Source organism: Osmerus eperlanus, chromosome 2, assembly GCF_963692335.1.
Source record: "Osmerus eperlanus chromosome 2, fOsmEpe2.1, whole genome shotgun sequence".
NCBI lineage: Eukaryota > Metazoa > Chordata > Actinopteri > Osmeriformes > Osmeridae > Osmerus > Osmerus eperlanus.
Genome location: NC_085019.1, coordinates 18,770,805 through 18,787,696, shown reverse-complemented (window position 1 = coordinate 18,787,696; position 16,892 = coordinate 18,770,805). Strand labels below are relative to the sequence as shown.

At 38.2% G+C, this 16,892-nt stretch overlaps 1 protein-coding gene across 1 annotated transcript in view; it reads left to right on the top strand.

The window, feature by feature from the left end:
- Positions 1-780: 780 nt before the first annotated feature.
- si:dkey-16l2.17 (serine protease 33) overlaps positions 781-16,892 on the top strand; it is a 33,732-nt gene continuing 17,620 nt past the window's right edge. Inside the window, exons 1-5 of the mRNA XM_062479841.1 lie at positions 781-928; positions 1,115-1,169; positions 1,298-1,321; positions 1,459-1,624; positions 2,342-2,613. Coding sequence (XP_062335825.1) covers positions 1,127-1,169; positions 1,298-1,321; positions 1,459-1,624; positions 2,342-2,613 — 505 coding nt within the window. The 5' untranslated portion in view covers positions 781-928; positions 1,115-1,126. The remainder of the gene's footprint in view (positions 929-1,114; positions 1,170-1,297; positions 1,322-1,458; positions 1,625-2,341; positions 2,614-16,892) is intronic.

Genomic DNA, 16,892 nt, shown 5'->3' with positions numbered 1-16,892 from the left:
TTCTATTTTGAAAGATCTATAGCAACATGATTCTGTTTGTAAAAAATGTGTATTTACCTGTCTCTTCCCAAAACATTGACAGAATAAAGATGGGTGAAATATAAAGAACATAAAAAATACATGGTGCAATCTGCGAGACAACAGAATATTGTCAGTCTGCATTGTCAGTAACTTGAATGGGAAAACTAGTGCATAGGTCTGATTGTTGTCAAACGATAGACTCGCGATAGACTTAGCTTTAGGTCAGAAAGCACTGTTGGTGTTGTATTTCACAACGTGAACATGTTACGCATTTTCTTCATGAATTCCCTTGAGTCATCAGCCCTTCAGGCAATATTGCCAGGGCAATAAAAAATATCCCAAAGGAGAAGGACTTCCGTTGGAAAGCATTGGACTCCCTATTAATTAATGTTGTATAACTGGAGACGTTTACAAGCACATAAATATTATGTCCACTGCACCTGATTAAGTGGATGATTGTTATTGTACCCATTTGTCTTACGAATATAAGCTTTAAAGATTTTGGCGAGACCATAAATGTAGGTTGGAAAATACATAAAGGTTTGACTTGGTAAAAAGTATGTAAAGAGAGAAATCTTTGGGCTAATAGAACTCTCTACTTTGTCAGTGTTGTACCGTATATCAGTATCTGTCTACCAGCAGTGAGATGAGGAAGGGAGGGGCCACAAGGAAATTTGAGTGCTCTGATTAGCCTACTCTGTTCAGGTGAAAATGCAGGTGATTTTTCTCTACAGGTTGGACCACATTCTTCTACCGAAACTCTCTGACAGTGTAGTGGCTACAGACTGGTTTCTATTTCACATTTCATCTATGTGTTAGAGTAATGGAGGACAAAACTATTTTTTATTAGTTTGCTTGAGACGTTGTTACTTCCATTTATGAGTTGGCTACCTACTCAGCATCCCAGGTAAGCACCCACTACAGGACGTATAAATATATTTCTTTATCCAATCTTAAGTTAAAATAGGTGAATTGTTCATCCACAAACTGTGAGCCATTAGGCTTTGTATTTTATTTTTATCACTAGTATTTTTGTACAAGAACCAATGTACAAATACAGTATTTTCCCCCAAAAATGTTTTGTCCCTGACAGAGCATTACCACAATGAATCCAGGTATCCAGGTATTGATTGTTTTGGCAGCAACAAGTAAGTGCTTGTTAAGTTGTCTTTAAAAGTTTGTTCAACCTTTTAATATCTACATTAAGAACTCACCAGAATAAACTATTAGTAGTTAAGAATTGTCATTCTCATGCATCTCCTTATTCCTTACTTAGGCTTGGGAGGATGTATAGCACAAGGTAAAGTTGTTTAGAAATGTACATCTGTGTATTTAATGTGTGACAAGAGCAAGGCATTTGTCTTTGTAATGGGTGTTTGTCATTAGTGCACAGCCACCCTGTATCTATGCATGTAATACTCTCCCCCTTCTCCTCAGAGTGTGGTAAAGCTCCTCTGGGAAATCGTATTGTGGGAGGAATTGATGCGCCAGATGGGGCATGGCCGTGGCAGGTCGACATCCACTTAGGTCCTAGTGGTCACGTGTGTGGTGGCACACTTATTGCCAGCAACTGGGTGCTCTCTGCCGCCCACTGTTTTCCCAAGTAAGATGGCCATCTAAAGTAGACAGCGTGTCTTCTATATGACAAGGAGTGAAACGACAGTTCTGTGTGTATAAGGTGTCTGTCAGTCTTTGTCTATTTTTGTCATTGGCTCTTTTTACTTCCTACTTCATTATGTGTTATTCCTACTTCCCTGATTCACAGAGTTTGAATGCTTGTTTTGGATCAACCACAGTAGAAACTGTAGAAAGAGTGCTATAAAAAAGCTCCCCAAACCTCTTTGTATGTGAATACAGAAGAAAGCACCGTAGAAAAGGTTTTTGTCATGAGTGAAAGCAAGTCTGACATTTTTACATTGTTTTCATAGACTTCATGAAGTGTCCCTATGTGTCAGTATTAGAGATGTACAATATATCGTGTACAACAAAAAAATTACCTAAATTTTTTTATGTTTTGGAAATAAATCTTTTAATTTAATTTCAGTTTCATAAAAATGTAGTTCAAAATATAGTGATACGTATTGTGATATGTATTTCGTGAACCCAGTATTGTGATATGTATCAAATCGTGAGCTGAGTGGTTACACCCCTTGTCACTATGCTTTTACCAGTGGGATTTCCACCATCACAAAAGGAATTTATGAAAGTGTTTGTGAATTAAAAGATTCAACATTGAAAGTGTTCTACGATAAACTTTTTAATTTAAACAACTTCAGTCAGCAAATTCTTGTCCTAAATCTCTCTCTCTTCCTCCTCACAGAATATCAGAAATTTACTCTTACAGCTTCTATGTGGGCCGCCACAAACTCAATAGCTACAACCAGTACGAGAGCCACCACAGTGCCATCCGAGTAGTTGTGCCCCCTGACTACATGGACCCCCAGACTGGCAGGGACCTGGCACTGGTGCAGCTAGCTGAACCTGTAACCTGGAGTGTGCGTGTGCAGCCCATCTGCCTGCCTGTCAGTGGTATGGCCTTCTCTGAGGGTACACTGTGCCACGTCACAGGCTGGGGCGACACTCAGGAAGGAGGTGAGTACTTGAGGAAGAGTTAGGTGTACAGGATGGTGTGAATGTGTAGCCTGACGTTGTCATACTCATAATTCTAGTCAGAATATGAGTCTGATACCGTTCTGTTGGGCTGTGAGTATGGGGCGTGTTTCTACCAAACCCGGAAAAAAATGCCTCTTCGCTCAATTGGATAGACCTACAACCAATCAGAGCAACGTAGTATGTTGTTTGTTGAAAACAAATTCAACCCAAGCGCTCTTTGGTGACGTGGTTGATTACGTTACTGTTGATCATCTGTCCATCATCGTATAAAGCCCGCCCTGACAATTTTATTGGTCCGACCAGCTCTTGTTCGGACATAGTTTTTCCCCAACCGAGCGACCCCAGTCCCAACTTCCCGACCAACATTTTTTGTGGGCGGGGCTAAGTTCGGCTGGCACCCAGGCTAGTGAATGTGTGTACTTTACTTGAAAATTTTAAAATGAAAATGTTATCTATGTTTTCCAGTCAGTTTTGCTTGATTATTTTATTCTAAAATCTTTGTTACTTTTATCTTGAAAGTGGAATGTCCTTCATACAATTTGATAGAACCCTGAATAGGTACAAACCGTGACTACTACAACAATATCAAAAGTCCATAGCAGAGGAAAATTGCATTTCAATTCATAACATACAAGTTAACAAAAACCTCATTTCCGACCGATTTTCTGGTCGATATGCTCTTGGTCGGTCAAGGTATATTGTGGCCAATCGTTTTTCCATCACATTTTGCAATCCGCAAAGCAAATATTTGAGCCCTGCGCTACCAATGGACGCTTGGCAATTCGCGAGACACACCTACAAGTGTTTTCCTTCCCCAATAGGGGTTATGCGGAGCGCCCGGCATTCGAACCGGAAAACAGATGTAATCGTTTCCGCTTCTCACTTCCGTACATATCTGCAGCGCTAGGTGATGCAAAGAACTTATATTGACAGAGAAGTTCAAGCATTTTATAAATTATATTACTCTCTACATTAGGCTAAGTGTGACAGGTAAGAATAAAGTGATGAGTTTATATAACGTTATAATAGCCTAACGTTAGACTGTTTCCCAGGAGGTAACCTAACGCTAGCTCCACACATTACAACGTTAGCCTACAGTACATACACAAATAAGTTATCAATGAAATATATGAATTCAGCAAATTAATTTAAGAAGCTCATTTTAATTTACATATCCATATAAATCATTATTCTGGTCTCTATGGCTAGGACCTGCAGTTCCTAGAAGGAATTAAGTTTACTAGCCTACTACTAGACAAAAAAAACATTAAAGTTAGCAGGTGCATAAGATTACGCTACCGACAAAATTTACCTGTCAGGGTCTTTGGGAAAGCGATGAAAGGCATAAATACTGTCACATTGGTAGTTGTTGCAGTTGATTGCCAAACACTGCGTTCTTTGAGTCCACTTGGACTTCGTTGTCATATTGTGTCTCTTTCTGTGTAACTGTTATAACTAGCTATAACTAGCTAGTATGTAACTTTGTTACTATTAGTCCAGGCAAAGTAGCGTTTTACGACAGACTAAATGTATATATTTTTTTGCAGCTTAGATCATTTCTATGAGGTGTCCAGAACAACATACTAAAAGTCCTAAGAAATCCTAGTTGAGAAAATATGTTAAATTCTCATCAATCCGAGATGTGTGCCAATAAGGCCAGGCAACATTACACCCCAATGGGGCTATTTTTTTCCTTTACGCCTATCAAAATGAAACTTTACACACTGAAACTACCCATGACAAGTAACATTTTTTTGTATTACAAGTTCTTTAAAAATGAATGTTAATATGCAAATGAGCTATACACGAATCGAATATGCCCAAAATACACCCAAATAGGCTTAATTTTTTCCTTTACTCCTACCACAATAAAACTTAACATAGTAAAAGTATACATGAAAAGTAACTTTTTTTGTATTACAAGTTTCTTTTGAAATTAATTTGAATATGCACATGAGCTCCACACTTATTGGGTGTGCTTTGCCTTCGGCAAAGGCACAACCTTTGTTCTCTCACATATATATTATTGGGTGTGCTTTGCCTTCGGCAAGGGCACAACCTTTGTACTCTCACATATATATAATTATTTTTTTATTTCTTTTTGCCCCCCTAAAACTCAGTCAATATTTGGCCTACATAGACAACCTAGGTGTCAAAAGTTTCGTCTTGGTAGCGATTGAGTTGCTTCTATTGGGATTTACGTTCCGTTGCATGGTTTAAGTGGAAATTAAGTTTTTGTGGCGAAAAGTGAAGCTAACGGTGGCTAACTTGCTAGCCACAGTCAATGACGCTACTTACGTCACTAACGTCACGAAAACTCGCGTGACTACCTCTAGCAGAACATTAGTTTAGCAGCTCGTTAACTTCTGGGAAATAGCTAAGCTAACTGCTTTACTGCAAGGCAGCTGCAGAAACGCCACAAGCAAAGAGGCCAGGGTGAAATACTATTTACTAATTTTACTTTGTGATATGACACACAATTGTGACGTGTAATGTACAATATAAGCTGATTTTATTAAGGAAGTAAATCTACTTTCGGAAACAGTCTACTATGTCACTGAAGTATTAGCATCATGACATTAGCCTCTGTTGCCCGGGCAACACATACTACAGTGGTCTATGATGCATCTGTTTTCAATCGTTAAAATAAACATTCCTCCGAGATACATTTTCGTTGTAGGATTTATTATTACATTACAAGTAAACGATTTGTAAAAATGTAATTAAAAAACGGACCCCTGTGCAACCGACGCAAGCAAGCACACCCTACAATTTCCCCAGAAATTGTACCCTCTCTAGTTATTGTGAGAATGCTGTTAAGCATTCTCACAATTAATAAAGAGAAACAGGGGTTTCTCTTTATTGTGAGAATGCTGTTCAGCATTCTCACTATTGCTTTTCAACTTCTCAGTTCTTCCGCCGTTTTTTGGCCTTTAACTCGTTCTGCATACTTTAACCGATTCCTACAACTTTTGTATCAAAACGTTCAGCTCCTTCAGGAGATGATGGCTATGACTTTTGGTATTTCTCACTTTTATACTTTTTAAGACATTAAGGTTTTTGTGCAAATTATTCTCCCATTGAAAGTAATGGTAAATCCTTTCAAATCATTAAAAAGCTTCCTCCTCTTTCAAACGTAACTACTTCAGCATACTTTCAGCTAGAGACACCATTCAACCTTTAAAATGTTCACAAGACATTCAGCTATTCCCAAATGATTCAGCTTTTTCAAATGTTCAGCCAATTTTGAATTATGACAGTTTGAAATACATTAAAATGTTTGCTCCTTCTTGATTTTTATGAATGAGCAGCAAGCAGAGTTGCACACTCTGCTGGCTGCTCTTTTTCTGATATTCAACTAATTTGTCAAACAAATTCCTCTAACGTTCATATAGTTTAACTTACAGAAACAAGTTATACCTTAAAATGTAGGAAAAATTGTCCTCTTTCAGCCAATGTAACTACTAAAGAGCTCACATTTACAGATTTTCAGCTATGAGCCTTGAAGCGAGAGCAGCCTTTCAAATTCTCTCACTAACTTCAATGGAGAGGTGAGTAAAATCAGTCAGAGAAAGCAAGAAGGAACAAGATTTTGAAACTGCCGATAGAGTCGTATTTCTGACCGCACAGACATATAAAGGACATCTCTGGTTTCGGCAGAGTCTTGGGTCTCGGAAAATATCCTTATATTTTGGATTGGACGTATAGTTTTGCGTCTAGGTCAACTTGTTTGAGGTGTGGATGCTAGGTAAATGTTCGTTTTTCTCTCTGCCTAGCTCGTTAGCTATCACAGCTGCGCCATCACCGTGGCAACCAAACAAACAAGCACCAGGAAAGCAAAGGGAACACGTTTTTGAAACTGCAGGTAGAGTCTATTTCTGACTGCACAGACATATAAAGAATATCTCTGGTTTCGGCAGAGTCTTGGGTCTCGGAAAATATCCGTATATTTTGGATTGGACGTACAGTTTTGCGTCTAGGTTATCTTGTTTGAGGTGTGGATTCTAGCTACATTTCTCTTATTCTCTGCCCTCAGCGCGTTAGCAATCATAGCTGCTCCATCGCCGTGGCAACCAAACAAACACGCATCAGGAAAGCAGAAGGAACACGTTTTTGAAACTGCAGGTAGAGTCGTATTTCTGACTACACATACATATAAAGAATATCTCTGGTTTCGGCAGAGTCTTGGGTCTCGGAAAATATCATTAGATTTTGGATTGGACGTACAGTTTTGCGTCTAGGTTATCTTGTTTGAGGTGTGGATTCTAGCTACATTTCTCTTATTCTGTGCCCTCACCGCGTTAGCAATCATAGCTGCACCATCACCGTAACGACAGACACGCACCACTCAGTCTCTCACACAGGTGATTGGTACATTTACTTGACCATGAGAAACACGATTACTAGCAATTGTCGGTTTATACCAATAATACGATTACTCCGTTTACATGTGTAATTAGTTATGCGATTACTCAATAAACGCGTCTACATGATTCTTTTTTATTAATCGTTGTATGCTCCACGGACAAAACTTGCACCATCATCCTTCTGCAAAAAAGTGTCGTCGTGTCTTCCTGTATCGGCCCTACTGCTGTATGTTTCATTCCATCAACACATTGAATCCAACTAAGAAAGCCGAGTAAACGCATAGGCTACATCTGCTACTGCTAATACTATCCCAACTATAATTTAATCTGTTAAAACGATAATATTCTTGTTACGACTAGCTAGCCTACTTCTTCTTCTGTTTAACAGTTCAGCTTTCAGCTTCTCCCACATTGTAGGCTATTTTCGCTCTTAGCTTTGTTAAGATGATGCAGTTCAGCTTCCACACTGCCTCTTTTGTGTGACTCACACATTTTTGAAATTCATTTCAGCTTGCGGGTATTTTCTCATTTCTCACTTTTATACTTTTTAAAATATTAAGGTTTTTGTGCAAATTATTCTCCCTTTAAAAGTAATGGTAAATCCTTTCAAATCATTGTTGGAATGCTGCTCCAGTCCCTTTCAAAAATACCTTTCGGTTGCTTTGAAGCTTCAGCTTATAACTTTCTACTACATTTTCACTATTTTCAGCTTTTTTAGCATGGTCAGCTATCCCCATTCAGGTTTTCAGCATTCTCACTGCTGTTTCGCAGGAACAGCCGTTTCTAGTTATTATATCAACTTCTTAGTTCTTCCGCCGTTTTTTGACCTTTAACTCGTTCTGCATACTTTAACCGATTCCTACAACTTTTGTATCAAAACGTTCAGCTCCTTCAGGAGATGATGGCTATGACTTTTGGTATTTCTCACTTTTATACTTTTTAAGACATTAAGGTTTTTGTGCAAATTATTCTCCCATTAAAAGTAATGGTAAATCCTTTCAAATCATTAAAAAGCTTCCTCCTCTTTCAAACGTAACTACTTCAGCTTACTTTCAGCTAGAGACACCATTCAACCTTTAAAATGTTCACAAGACATTCAGCTATTCCCAAATGATTCAGCTTTTTCAAATGTTCAGCCAATTTTGAATTATGACAGTTTGAAATACATTAAAATGTTTGCTCCTTCTTGATTTTTATGAATGAGCAGCTTGCTGCTCTTTTTCTGATATTCAACTAATTTGTCAAACAAATTCCTCTAACGTTCATATAGTTTAACTTACAGAAACAAGTTATACCTTAAAATGTAGGAAAAATTGTCCTCTTTCAGCCAATGTAACTACTAAAGAGCTCACATTTACAGATTTTCAGCTATGAGCCTTGAAGCGAGAGCAGCCTTTCAAATTCTCTCACTAACTTCAATGGAGAGGTGAGTAAAATCAGTCAGAGAAAGCAAGAAGGAACAAGATTTTGAAACTGCCGATAGAGTCGTATTTCTGACCGCACAGACATATAAAGGACATCACTGGTTTCGGCAGAGTCTTGGGTCTCGGAAAATATCCTTATATTTTGGATTGGACGTATAGTTTTGCGTCTAGGTCAACTTGTTTGAGGTGTGGATGCTAGGTAAATGTTCGTTTTTCTCTCTGCCTAGCTCGTTAGCTATCACAGCTGCGCCATCACCGTGGCAACCAAACAAACAAGCACCAGGAAAGCAAAAGGAACACGTTTTTGAAACTGCAGGTAGAGTCGTATTTCTGACTGCACAGACATATAAAGAATATCTCTGGTTTCGGCAGAGTCTTGGGTCTCGGAAAATATCCTTATATTTTGGATTGGATGTACAGTTTTGCGTCTAGGTTATCTTGTTTGAGGTGTGGATTCTAGCTACATTTCTCTTATTCTCTGCCCTCAGCGCGTTAGCAATCATAGCTGCACCATCACTGTAACAGACACGCACCACTCAGTCTCTCACACAGGTGATTGGTACGTTTACTTGACCATGAGAAACACGATTACTAGCAATTGTCGGTTTATGCCAATAATACGATTACTCCGTTTACATGTGTAATTAGTTATGCGATTACTCAATAAACGCGTCTACATGATTCTTTTTTATTAATCGTTGTATGCTCCACGGACAAAACTTGCACCATCATCCTTCTGCAACAAAGTGTCGCCATGTCTTCCTGTATCGGCCCTACTGCTGTATGTTTCATTCCATCAACACATTGAATCCAACTAAGAAAGCCGAGTAAACGCATAGGCTACATCTGCTACTGCTAATACTATCCCAACTATAATTTAATCTGTTAAAACGATAATATTCTTGTTACGACTAGCTAGCCTACTTTTTCTTCTGTTTAGCAGTTCAGCTTTCAGCTTCTCCCACATTGTAGGCTATTTTAGCTCTTAGCCTTGTTAAGATGATGCAGTTCAGCTTCCACACTGCCTCTTTTGTGTCACTCACACATTTTTGAAATTCATTTCAGCTTGCGGGTATTTTCTCATTTCTCACTTTTATACTTTTTAAAATATAAAGGTTTTTGTGCAAATTATTCTCCCTTTAAAAGTAATGGTAAATCCTTTCAAATCATTGTTGGAATGCTGCTCCAGCCCCTTTCAAAAATACCTTTCGGTTGCTTTGAAGCTTCAGCTTATAACTTTCTACAAAATTTTCACTATTTTCAGCTTTTTTAGCATGGTCAGCTATCCCCATTCAGGTTTTCAGCATTCTCACTGCTGTTTCGCAGGAACAGCCGTTTCTAGTTGTGAGAATGCTGTTCAGCATTCTCACTATTGTTTTTCAACTTCTTAGTTCTTCCGCCGTTTTTTGGCCTTTAACTCGTTCTGCATACTTTAACCGATTCCTACAACTTTTGTATCAAAACGTTCAGCTCCTTCAGGAGATGATGGATATGACTTTTGGTATTTCTCACTTTTATACTTTTTAAGACATTAAGGTTTTTGTGCAAATTATTCTCCCATTGAAAGTAATGGTAAATCCTTTCAAATCATTAAAAAGCTTCCTCCTCTTTCAAACGTAACTACTTCAGCATACTTTCAGCTAGAGACACCATTCAACCTTTAAAATGTTCACAAGACATTCAGCTATTCCCAAATGATTCAGCTTTTTCAAATGTTCAGCCAATTTTGAATTATGACAGTTTGAAATACATTAAAATGTTTGCTCCTTCTTGATTTTTATGAATGAGCAGCAAGCAGAGTTGCACACTCTGCTGGCTGCTCTTTTTCTGATATTCAACTAATTTGTCAAACAAATTCCTCTAACGTTCATATAGTTTAACTTACAGAAACAAGTTATACCTTAAAATGTAGGAAAAATTGTCCTCTTTCAGCCAATGTAACTACTAAAGAGCTCACATTTACAGATTTTCAGCTATGAGCCTTGAAGCGAGAGCAGCCTTTCAAATTCTCTCACTAACTTCAATGGAGAGGTGAGTAAAATCAGTCAGAGAAAGCAAGAAGGAACAAGATTTTGAAACTGCCGATAGAGTCGTATTTCTGACCGCACAGACATATAAAGGACATCTCTGGTTTCGGCAGAGTCTTGGGTCTCGGAAAATATCCTTATATTTTGGATTGGACGTATAGTTTTGCGTCTAGGTCAACTTGTTTGAGGTGTGGATGCTAGGTAAATGTTCGTTTTTCTCTCTGCCTAGCTCGTTAGCTATCACAGCTGCGCCATCACCGTGGCAACCAAACAAACAAGCACCAGGAAAGCAAAAGGAACACGTTTTTGAAACTGCAGGTAGAGTCTATTTCTGACTGCACAGACATATAAAGAATATCTCTGGTTTCGGCAGAGTCTTGGGTCTCGGAAAATATCCTTATATTTTGGATTGGACGTACAGTTTTGCGCCTAGGTTAACTTGTTTGAGGTGTGGATTCTAGCTACATTTCTCTTATTCTCTGCCCTCAGCGCGTTAGCAATCATAGCTGCACCATCACCGTAACGACAGACACGCACCACTCAGTCTCTCACACAGGTGATTGGTACGTTTACTTGACCATGAGAAACACGATTACTAGCAATTGTCGGTTTATGCCAATAATACAATTACTCCGTTTACATGTGTAATTAGTTATGCGATTACTCAATAAACGCGTCTACATGATTCTTTTTATTAATCGTTGTATGCTCCACGGACAAAACTTGCACCATCATCCTTCTGCAAAAAAGTGTCGCCGTGTCTTCCTGTATCGGCTCTACTGCTGTATGTTTCATTCCATCAACACATTGAATCCAACAAAGAAAGCCGAGTAAACGCACTCAATGGTAGGCTACATCTGCTACTGCTATTACTATCCCAACTATAATTTCAGCTGTTAAAACGATAATATTCTTGTTCCGACTAGCTAGCCTACTTCTTCTGTTTAACAGTTCAGCTTTCAGCTTCTCCCGCATTGTAGGCTATTTTAGCTCTTAGCTTTGTTAAGATGATGCAGATGATGCAGTTCAGCTTCCACACTGCCTCTTTTGTGTGACTCACACATTTTTGAAATTCATTTCAGCTTGCGGGTATTTTCTCATTTCTCACTTTTATACTTTTTAAAATATTAAGGTTTTTGTGCAAATTATTCTCCCTTTAAAAGTAATGGTAAATCCTTTCAAATCATTGTTGGAATGCTGCTCCAGCCCCTTTCAAAAATACCTTTCGGTTGCTTTGAAGCTTCAGCTTATAACTTTCTACTAAATTTTCACTATTTTCAGCTTTTTTAGCATGGTCAGCTATCCCCATTCAGGTTTTCAGCATTCTCACTGCTGTTTCGCAGGAACAGCCGTTTCTAGTTATTGTGAGAATGCTGTTAAGCATTCTCACTATTGTTTTCCTGTTTCTCTTTATTATTATTATTGTGAGAATGCTGTTAAGCATTCTCACTATTGTTTTCCTGTTTCTCTTTATTATTATTATTATATCAACTTCTTAGTTCTTCCGCCGTTTTTTGGCCTTTAACTCGTTCTGCATACTTTAACCGATTCCTACAACTTTTGTATCAAAACGTTCAGCTCCTTCAGGAGATGATGGCTATGACTTTTGGTATTTCTCACTTTTATACTTTTTAAGACATTAAGGTTTTTGTGCAAATTATTCTCCCATTAAAAGTAATGGTAAATCCTTTCAAATCATTAAAAAGCTTCCTCCTCTTTCAAACGTAACTACTTCAGCATACTTTCAGCTAGAGACACCATTCAACCTTTAAAATGTTCACAAGACATTCAGCTATTCCCAAATGATTCAGCTTTTTCAAATGTTCAGCCAATTTTGAATTATGACAGTTTGAAATACATTAAAATGTTTGCTCCTTCTTGATTTTTATGAATGAGCAGCTTGCTGCTCTTTTTCTGATATTCAACTAATTTGTCAAACAAATTCCTCTAACGTTCATATAGTTTAACTTACAGAAACAAGTTATACCTTAAAATGTAGGAAAAATTGTCCTCTTTCAGCCAATGTAACTACTAAAGAGCTCACATTTACAGATTTTCAGCTATGAGCCTTGAAGCGAGAGCAGCCTTTCAAATTCTCTCACTAACTTCAATGGAGAGGTGAGTAAAATCAGTCAGAGAAAGCAAGAAGGAACAAGATTTTGAAACTGCCGATAGAGTCGTATTTCTGACCGCACAGACATATAAAGGACATCTCTGGTTTCGGCAGAGTCTTGGGTGTCGGAAAATATCCTTATATTTTGGATTGGACGTATAGTTTTGCGTCTAGGTCAACTTGTTTGAGGTGTGGATTCTAGCTACATTTCTCTTATTCTCTGCCCTCAGCGCGTTAGCAATCATAGCTGCACCATCACCGTAACGACAGACACGCACCACTCAGTCTCTCACACAGGTGATTGGTACGTTTACTTGACCATGAGAAACACAATTACTAGCAATTGTCGGTTTATGCCAATAATACGATTACTCCGTTTACATGTGTAATTAGTTATGCGATTACTCAATAAACATGTCTACATGATTCTTTTTTATTAATCGTTGTATGCTCCACGGACAAAACTTGCACCATCATCCTTCTGCAACAAAGTGTCGCCGTGTCTTCCTGTATCGGCCCTACTGCTGTATGTTTCATTCCATCACCACATTGAATCAAACTAAGAAAGCCGAGTAAACGCATAGGCTACATGTGCTACTGCTAATACTATCCCAACTATAATTTAATCTGTTAAAACGATAATATTCTTGTTACGACTAGCTAGCCTACTTCTTCTCTTTAACAGTTCAGCTTTCAGCTTCTCCCACATTGTAGGCTATTTTAGCTCTTAGCTTTGTTAAGATGATGCAGTTCAGCTTCCACACTGCCTCTTTTGTGTGACTCACACATTTTTGAAATTCATTTCAGCTTGCGGGTATTTTCTCATTTCTCACTTTTATACTTTTTAAAATATTAAGGTTTTTGTGCAAATTATTCTCCCTTTAAAAGTAATGGTAAATCCTTTCAAATCATTGTTGGAATGCTGCTCCAGTCCCTTTCAAAAATACCTTTCGGTTGCTTTGAAGCTTCAGCTTATAACTTTCTACTAAATTTTCACTATTTTCAGCTTTTTTAGCATGGTCAGCTATCCCCATTCAGGTTTTCAGCATTCTCACTGCTGTTTCGCAGGAACAGCCGTTTCTAGTTATTGTGAGAATGCTGTTAAGCATTCTCACTATTGCTTTTCAACTTCTCAGTTCTTCCGCCGTTTTTTGGCCTTTAACTCGTTCTGCATACTTTAACCGATTCCTACAACTTTTGTATCAAAACGTTCAGCTCCTTCAGGAGATGATGGCTATGACTTTTGGTATTTCTCACTTTTATACTTTTTAAGACATTAAGGTTTTTGTGCAAATTATTCTCCCATTGAAAGTAATGGTAAATCCTTTCAAATCATTAAAAAGCTTCCTCCTCTTTCAAACGTAACTACTTCAGCATACTTTCAGCTAGAGACACCATTCAACCTTTAAAATGTTCACAAGACATTCAGCTATTCCCAAATGATTCAGCTTTTTCAAATGTTCAGCCAATTTTGAATTATGACAGTTTGAAATACATTAAAATGTTTGCTCCTTCTTGATTTTTATGAATGAGCAGCAAGCAGAGTTGCACACTCTGCTGGCTGCTCTTTTTCTGATATTCAACTAATTTGTCAAACAAATTCCTCTAACGTTCATATAGTTTAACTTACAGAAACAAGTTATACCTTAAAATGTAGGAAAAATTGTCCTCTTTCAGCCAATGTAACTACTAAAGAGCTCACATTTACAGATTTTCAGCTATGAGCCTTGAAGCGAGAGCAGCCTTTCAAATTCTCTCACTAACTTCAATGGAGAGGTGAGTAAAATCAGTCAGAGAAAGCAAGAAGGAACAAGATTTTGAAACTGCCGATAGAGTCGTATTTCTGACCGCACAGACATATAAAGGACATCTCTGGTTTCGGCAGAGTCTTGGGTCTCGGAAAATATCCTTATATTTTGGATTGGACGTATAGTTTTGCGTCTAGGTCAACTTGTTTGAGGTGTGGATGCTAGGTAAATGTTCGTTTTTCTCTCTGCCTAGCTCGTTAGCTATCACAGCTGCGCCATCACCGTGGCAACCAAACAAACAAGCACCAGGAAAGCAAAAGGAACACGTTTTTGAAACTGCAGGTAGAGTCTATTTCTGACTGCACAGACATATAAAGAATATCTCTGGTTTCGGCAGAGTCTTGGGTCTCGGAAAATATCCGTATATTTTGGATTGGACGTACAGTTTTGCGTCTAGGTTATCTTGTTTGAGGTGTGGATTCTAGCTACATTTCTCTTATTCTCTGCCCTCAGCGCGTTAGCAATCATAGCTGCTCCATCGCCGTGGCAACCAAACAAACACGCATCAGGAAAGCAGAAGGAACACGTTTTTGAAACTGCAGGTAGAGTCGTATTTCTGACTACACATACATATAAAGAATATCTCTGGTTTCGGCAGAGTCTTGGGTCTCGGAAAATATCATTAGATTTTGGATTGGACGTACAGTTTTGCGTCTAGGTTATCTTGTTTGAGGTGTGGATTCTAGCTACATTTCTCTTATTCTGTGCCCTCACCGCGTTAGCAATCATAGCTGCACCATCACCGTAACGACAGACACGCACCACTCAGTCTCTCACACAGGTGATTGGTACATTTACTTGACCATGAGAAACACGATTACTAGCAATTGTCGGTTTATACCAATAATACGATTACTCCGTTTACATGTGTAATTAGTTATGCGATTACTCAATAAACGCGTCTACATGATTCTTTTTTATTAATCGTTGTATGCTCCACGGACAAAACTTGCACCATCATCCTTCTGCAACAAAGTGTCGCCGTGTCTTCCTGTATCGGCCCTACTGCTGTATGTTTCATTCCATCAACACATTGAATCCTACTAAGAAAGCCGAGTAAACGCACTCAATGGTAGGCTACATCTGCTACTGCTATTACTATCCCAACTATAATTTAATCTGTTAAAACGATAATATTCTTGTTACGACTAGCTAGCCTACTTCTTCTTCTGTTTAACAGTTCAGCTTTCAGCTTCTCCCACATTGTAGGCTATTTTCGCTCTTAGCTTTGTTAAGATGATGCAGTTCAGCTTCCACACTGCCTCTTTTGTGTGACTCACACATTTTTGAAATTCATTTCAGCTTGCGGGTATTTTCTCATTTCTCACTTTTATACTTTTTAAAATATTAAGGTTTTTGTGCAAATTATTCTCCCTTTAAAAGTAATGGTAAATCCTTTCAAATCATTGTTGGAATGCTGCTCCAGTCCCTTTCAAAAATACCTTTCGGTTGCTTTGAAGCTTCAGCTTATAACTTTCTACTACATTTTCACTATTTTCAGCTTTTTTAGCATGGTCAGCTATCCCCATTCAGGTTTTCAGCATTCTCACTGCTGTTTCGCAGGAACAGCCGTTTCTAGTTATTATTATATCAACTTCTTAGTTCTTCCGCCGTTTTTTGGCCTTTAACTCGTTCTGCATACTTTAACCGATTCCTACAACTTTTGTATCAAAACGTTCAGCTCCTTCAGGAGATGATGGCTATGACTTTTGGTATTTCTCACTTTTATACTTTTTAAGACATTAAGGTTTTTGTGCAAATTATTCTCCCATTAAAAGTAATGGTAAATCCTTTCAAATCATTAAAAAGCTTCCTCCTCTTTCAAACGTAACTACTTCAGCTTACTTTCAGCTAGAGACACCATTCAACCTTTAAAATGTTCACAAGACATTCAGCTATTCCCAAATGATTCAGCTTTTTCAAATGTTCAGCCAATTTTGAATTATGACAGTTTGAAATACATTAAAATGTTTGCTCCTTCTTGATTTTTATGAATGAGCAGCTTGCTGCTCTTTTTCTGATATTCAACTAATTTGTCAAACAAATTCCTCTAACGTTCATATAGTTTAACTTACAGAAACAAGTTATACCTTAAAATGTAGGAAAAATTGTCCTCTTTCAGCCAATGTAACTACTAAAGAGCTCACATTTACAGATTTTCAGCTATGAGCCTTGAAGCGAGAGCAGCCTTTCAAATTCTCTCACTAACTTCAATGGAGAGGTGAGTAAAATCAGTCAGAGAAAGCAAGAAGGAACAAGATTTTGAAACTGCCGATAGAGTCGTATTTCTGACCGCACAGACATATAAAGGACATCACTGGTTTCGGCAGAGTCTTGGGTCTCGGAAAATATCCTTATATTTTGGATTGGACGTATAGTTTTGCGTCTAGGTCAACTTGTTTGAGGTGTGGATGCTAGGTAAATGTTCGTTTTTCTCTCTGCCTAGCTCGTTAGCTATCACAGCTGCGCCATCACCGTGGCAACCAAACAAACAAGCACCAGGAAAGCAAAAGGAACAC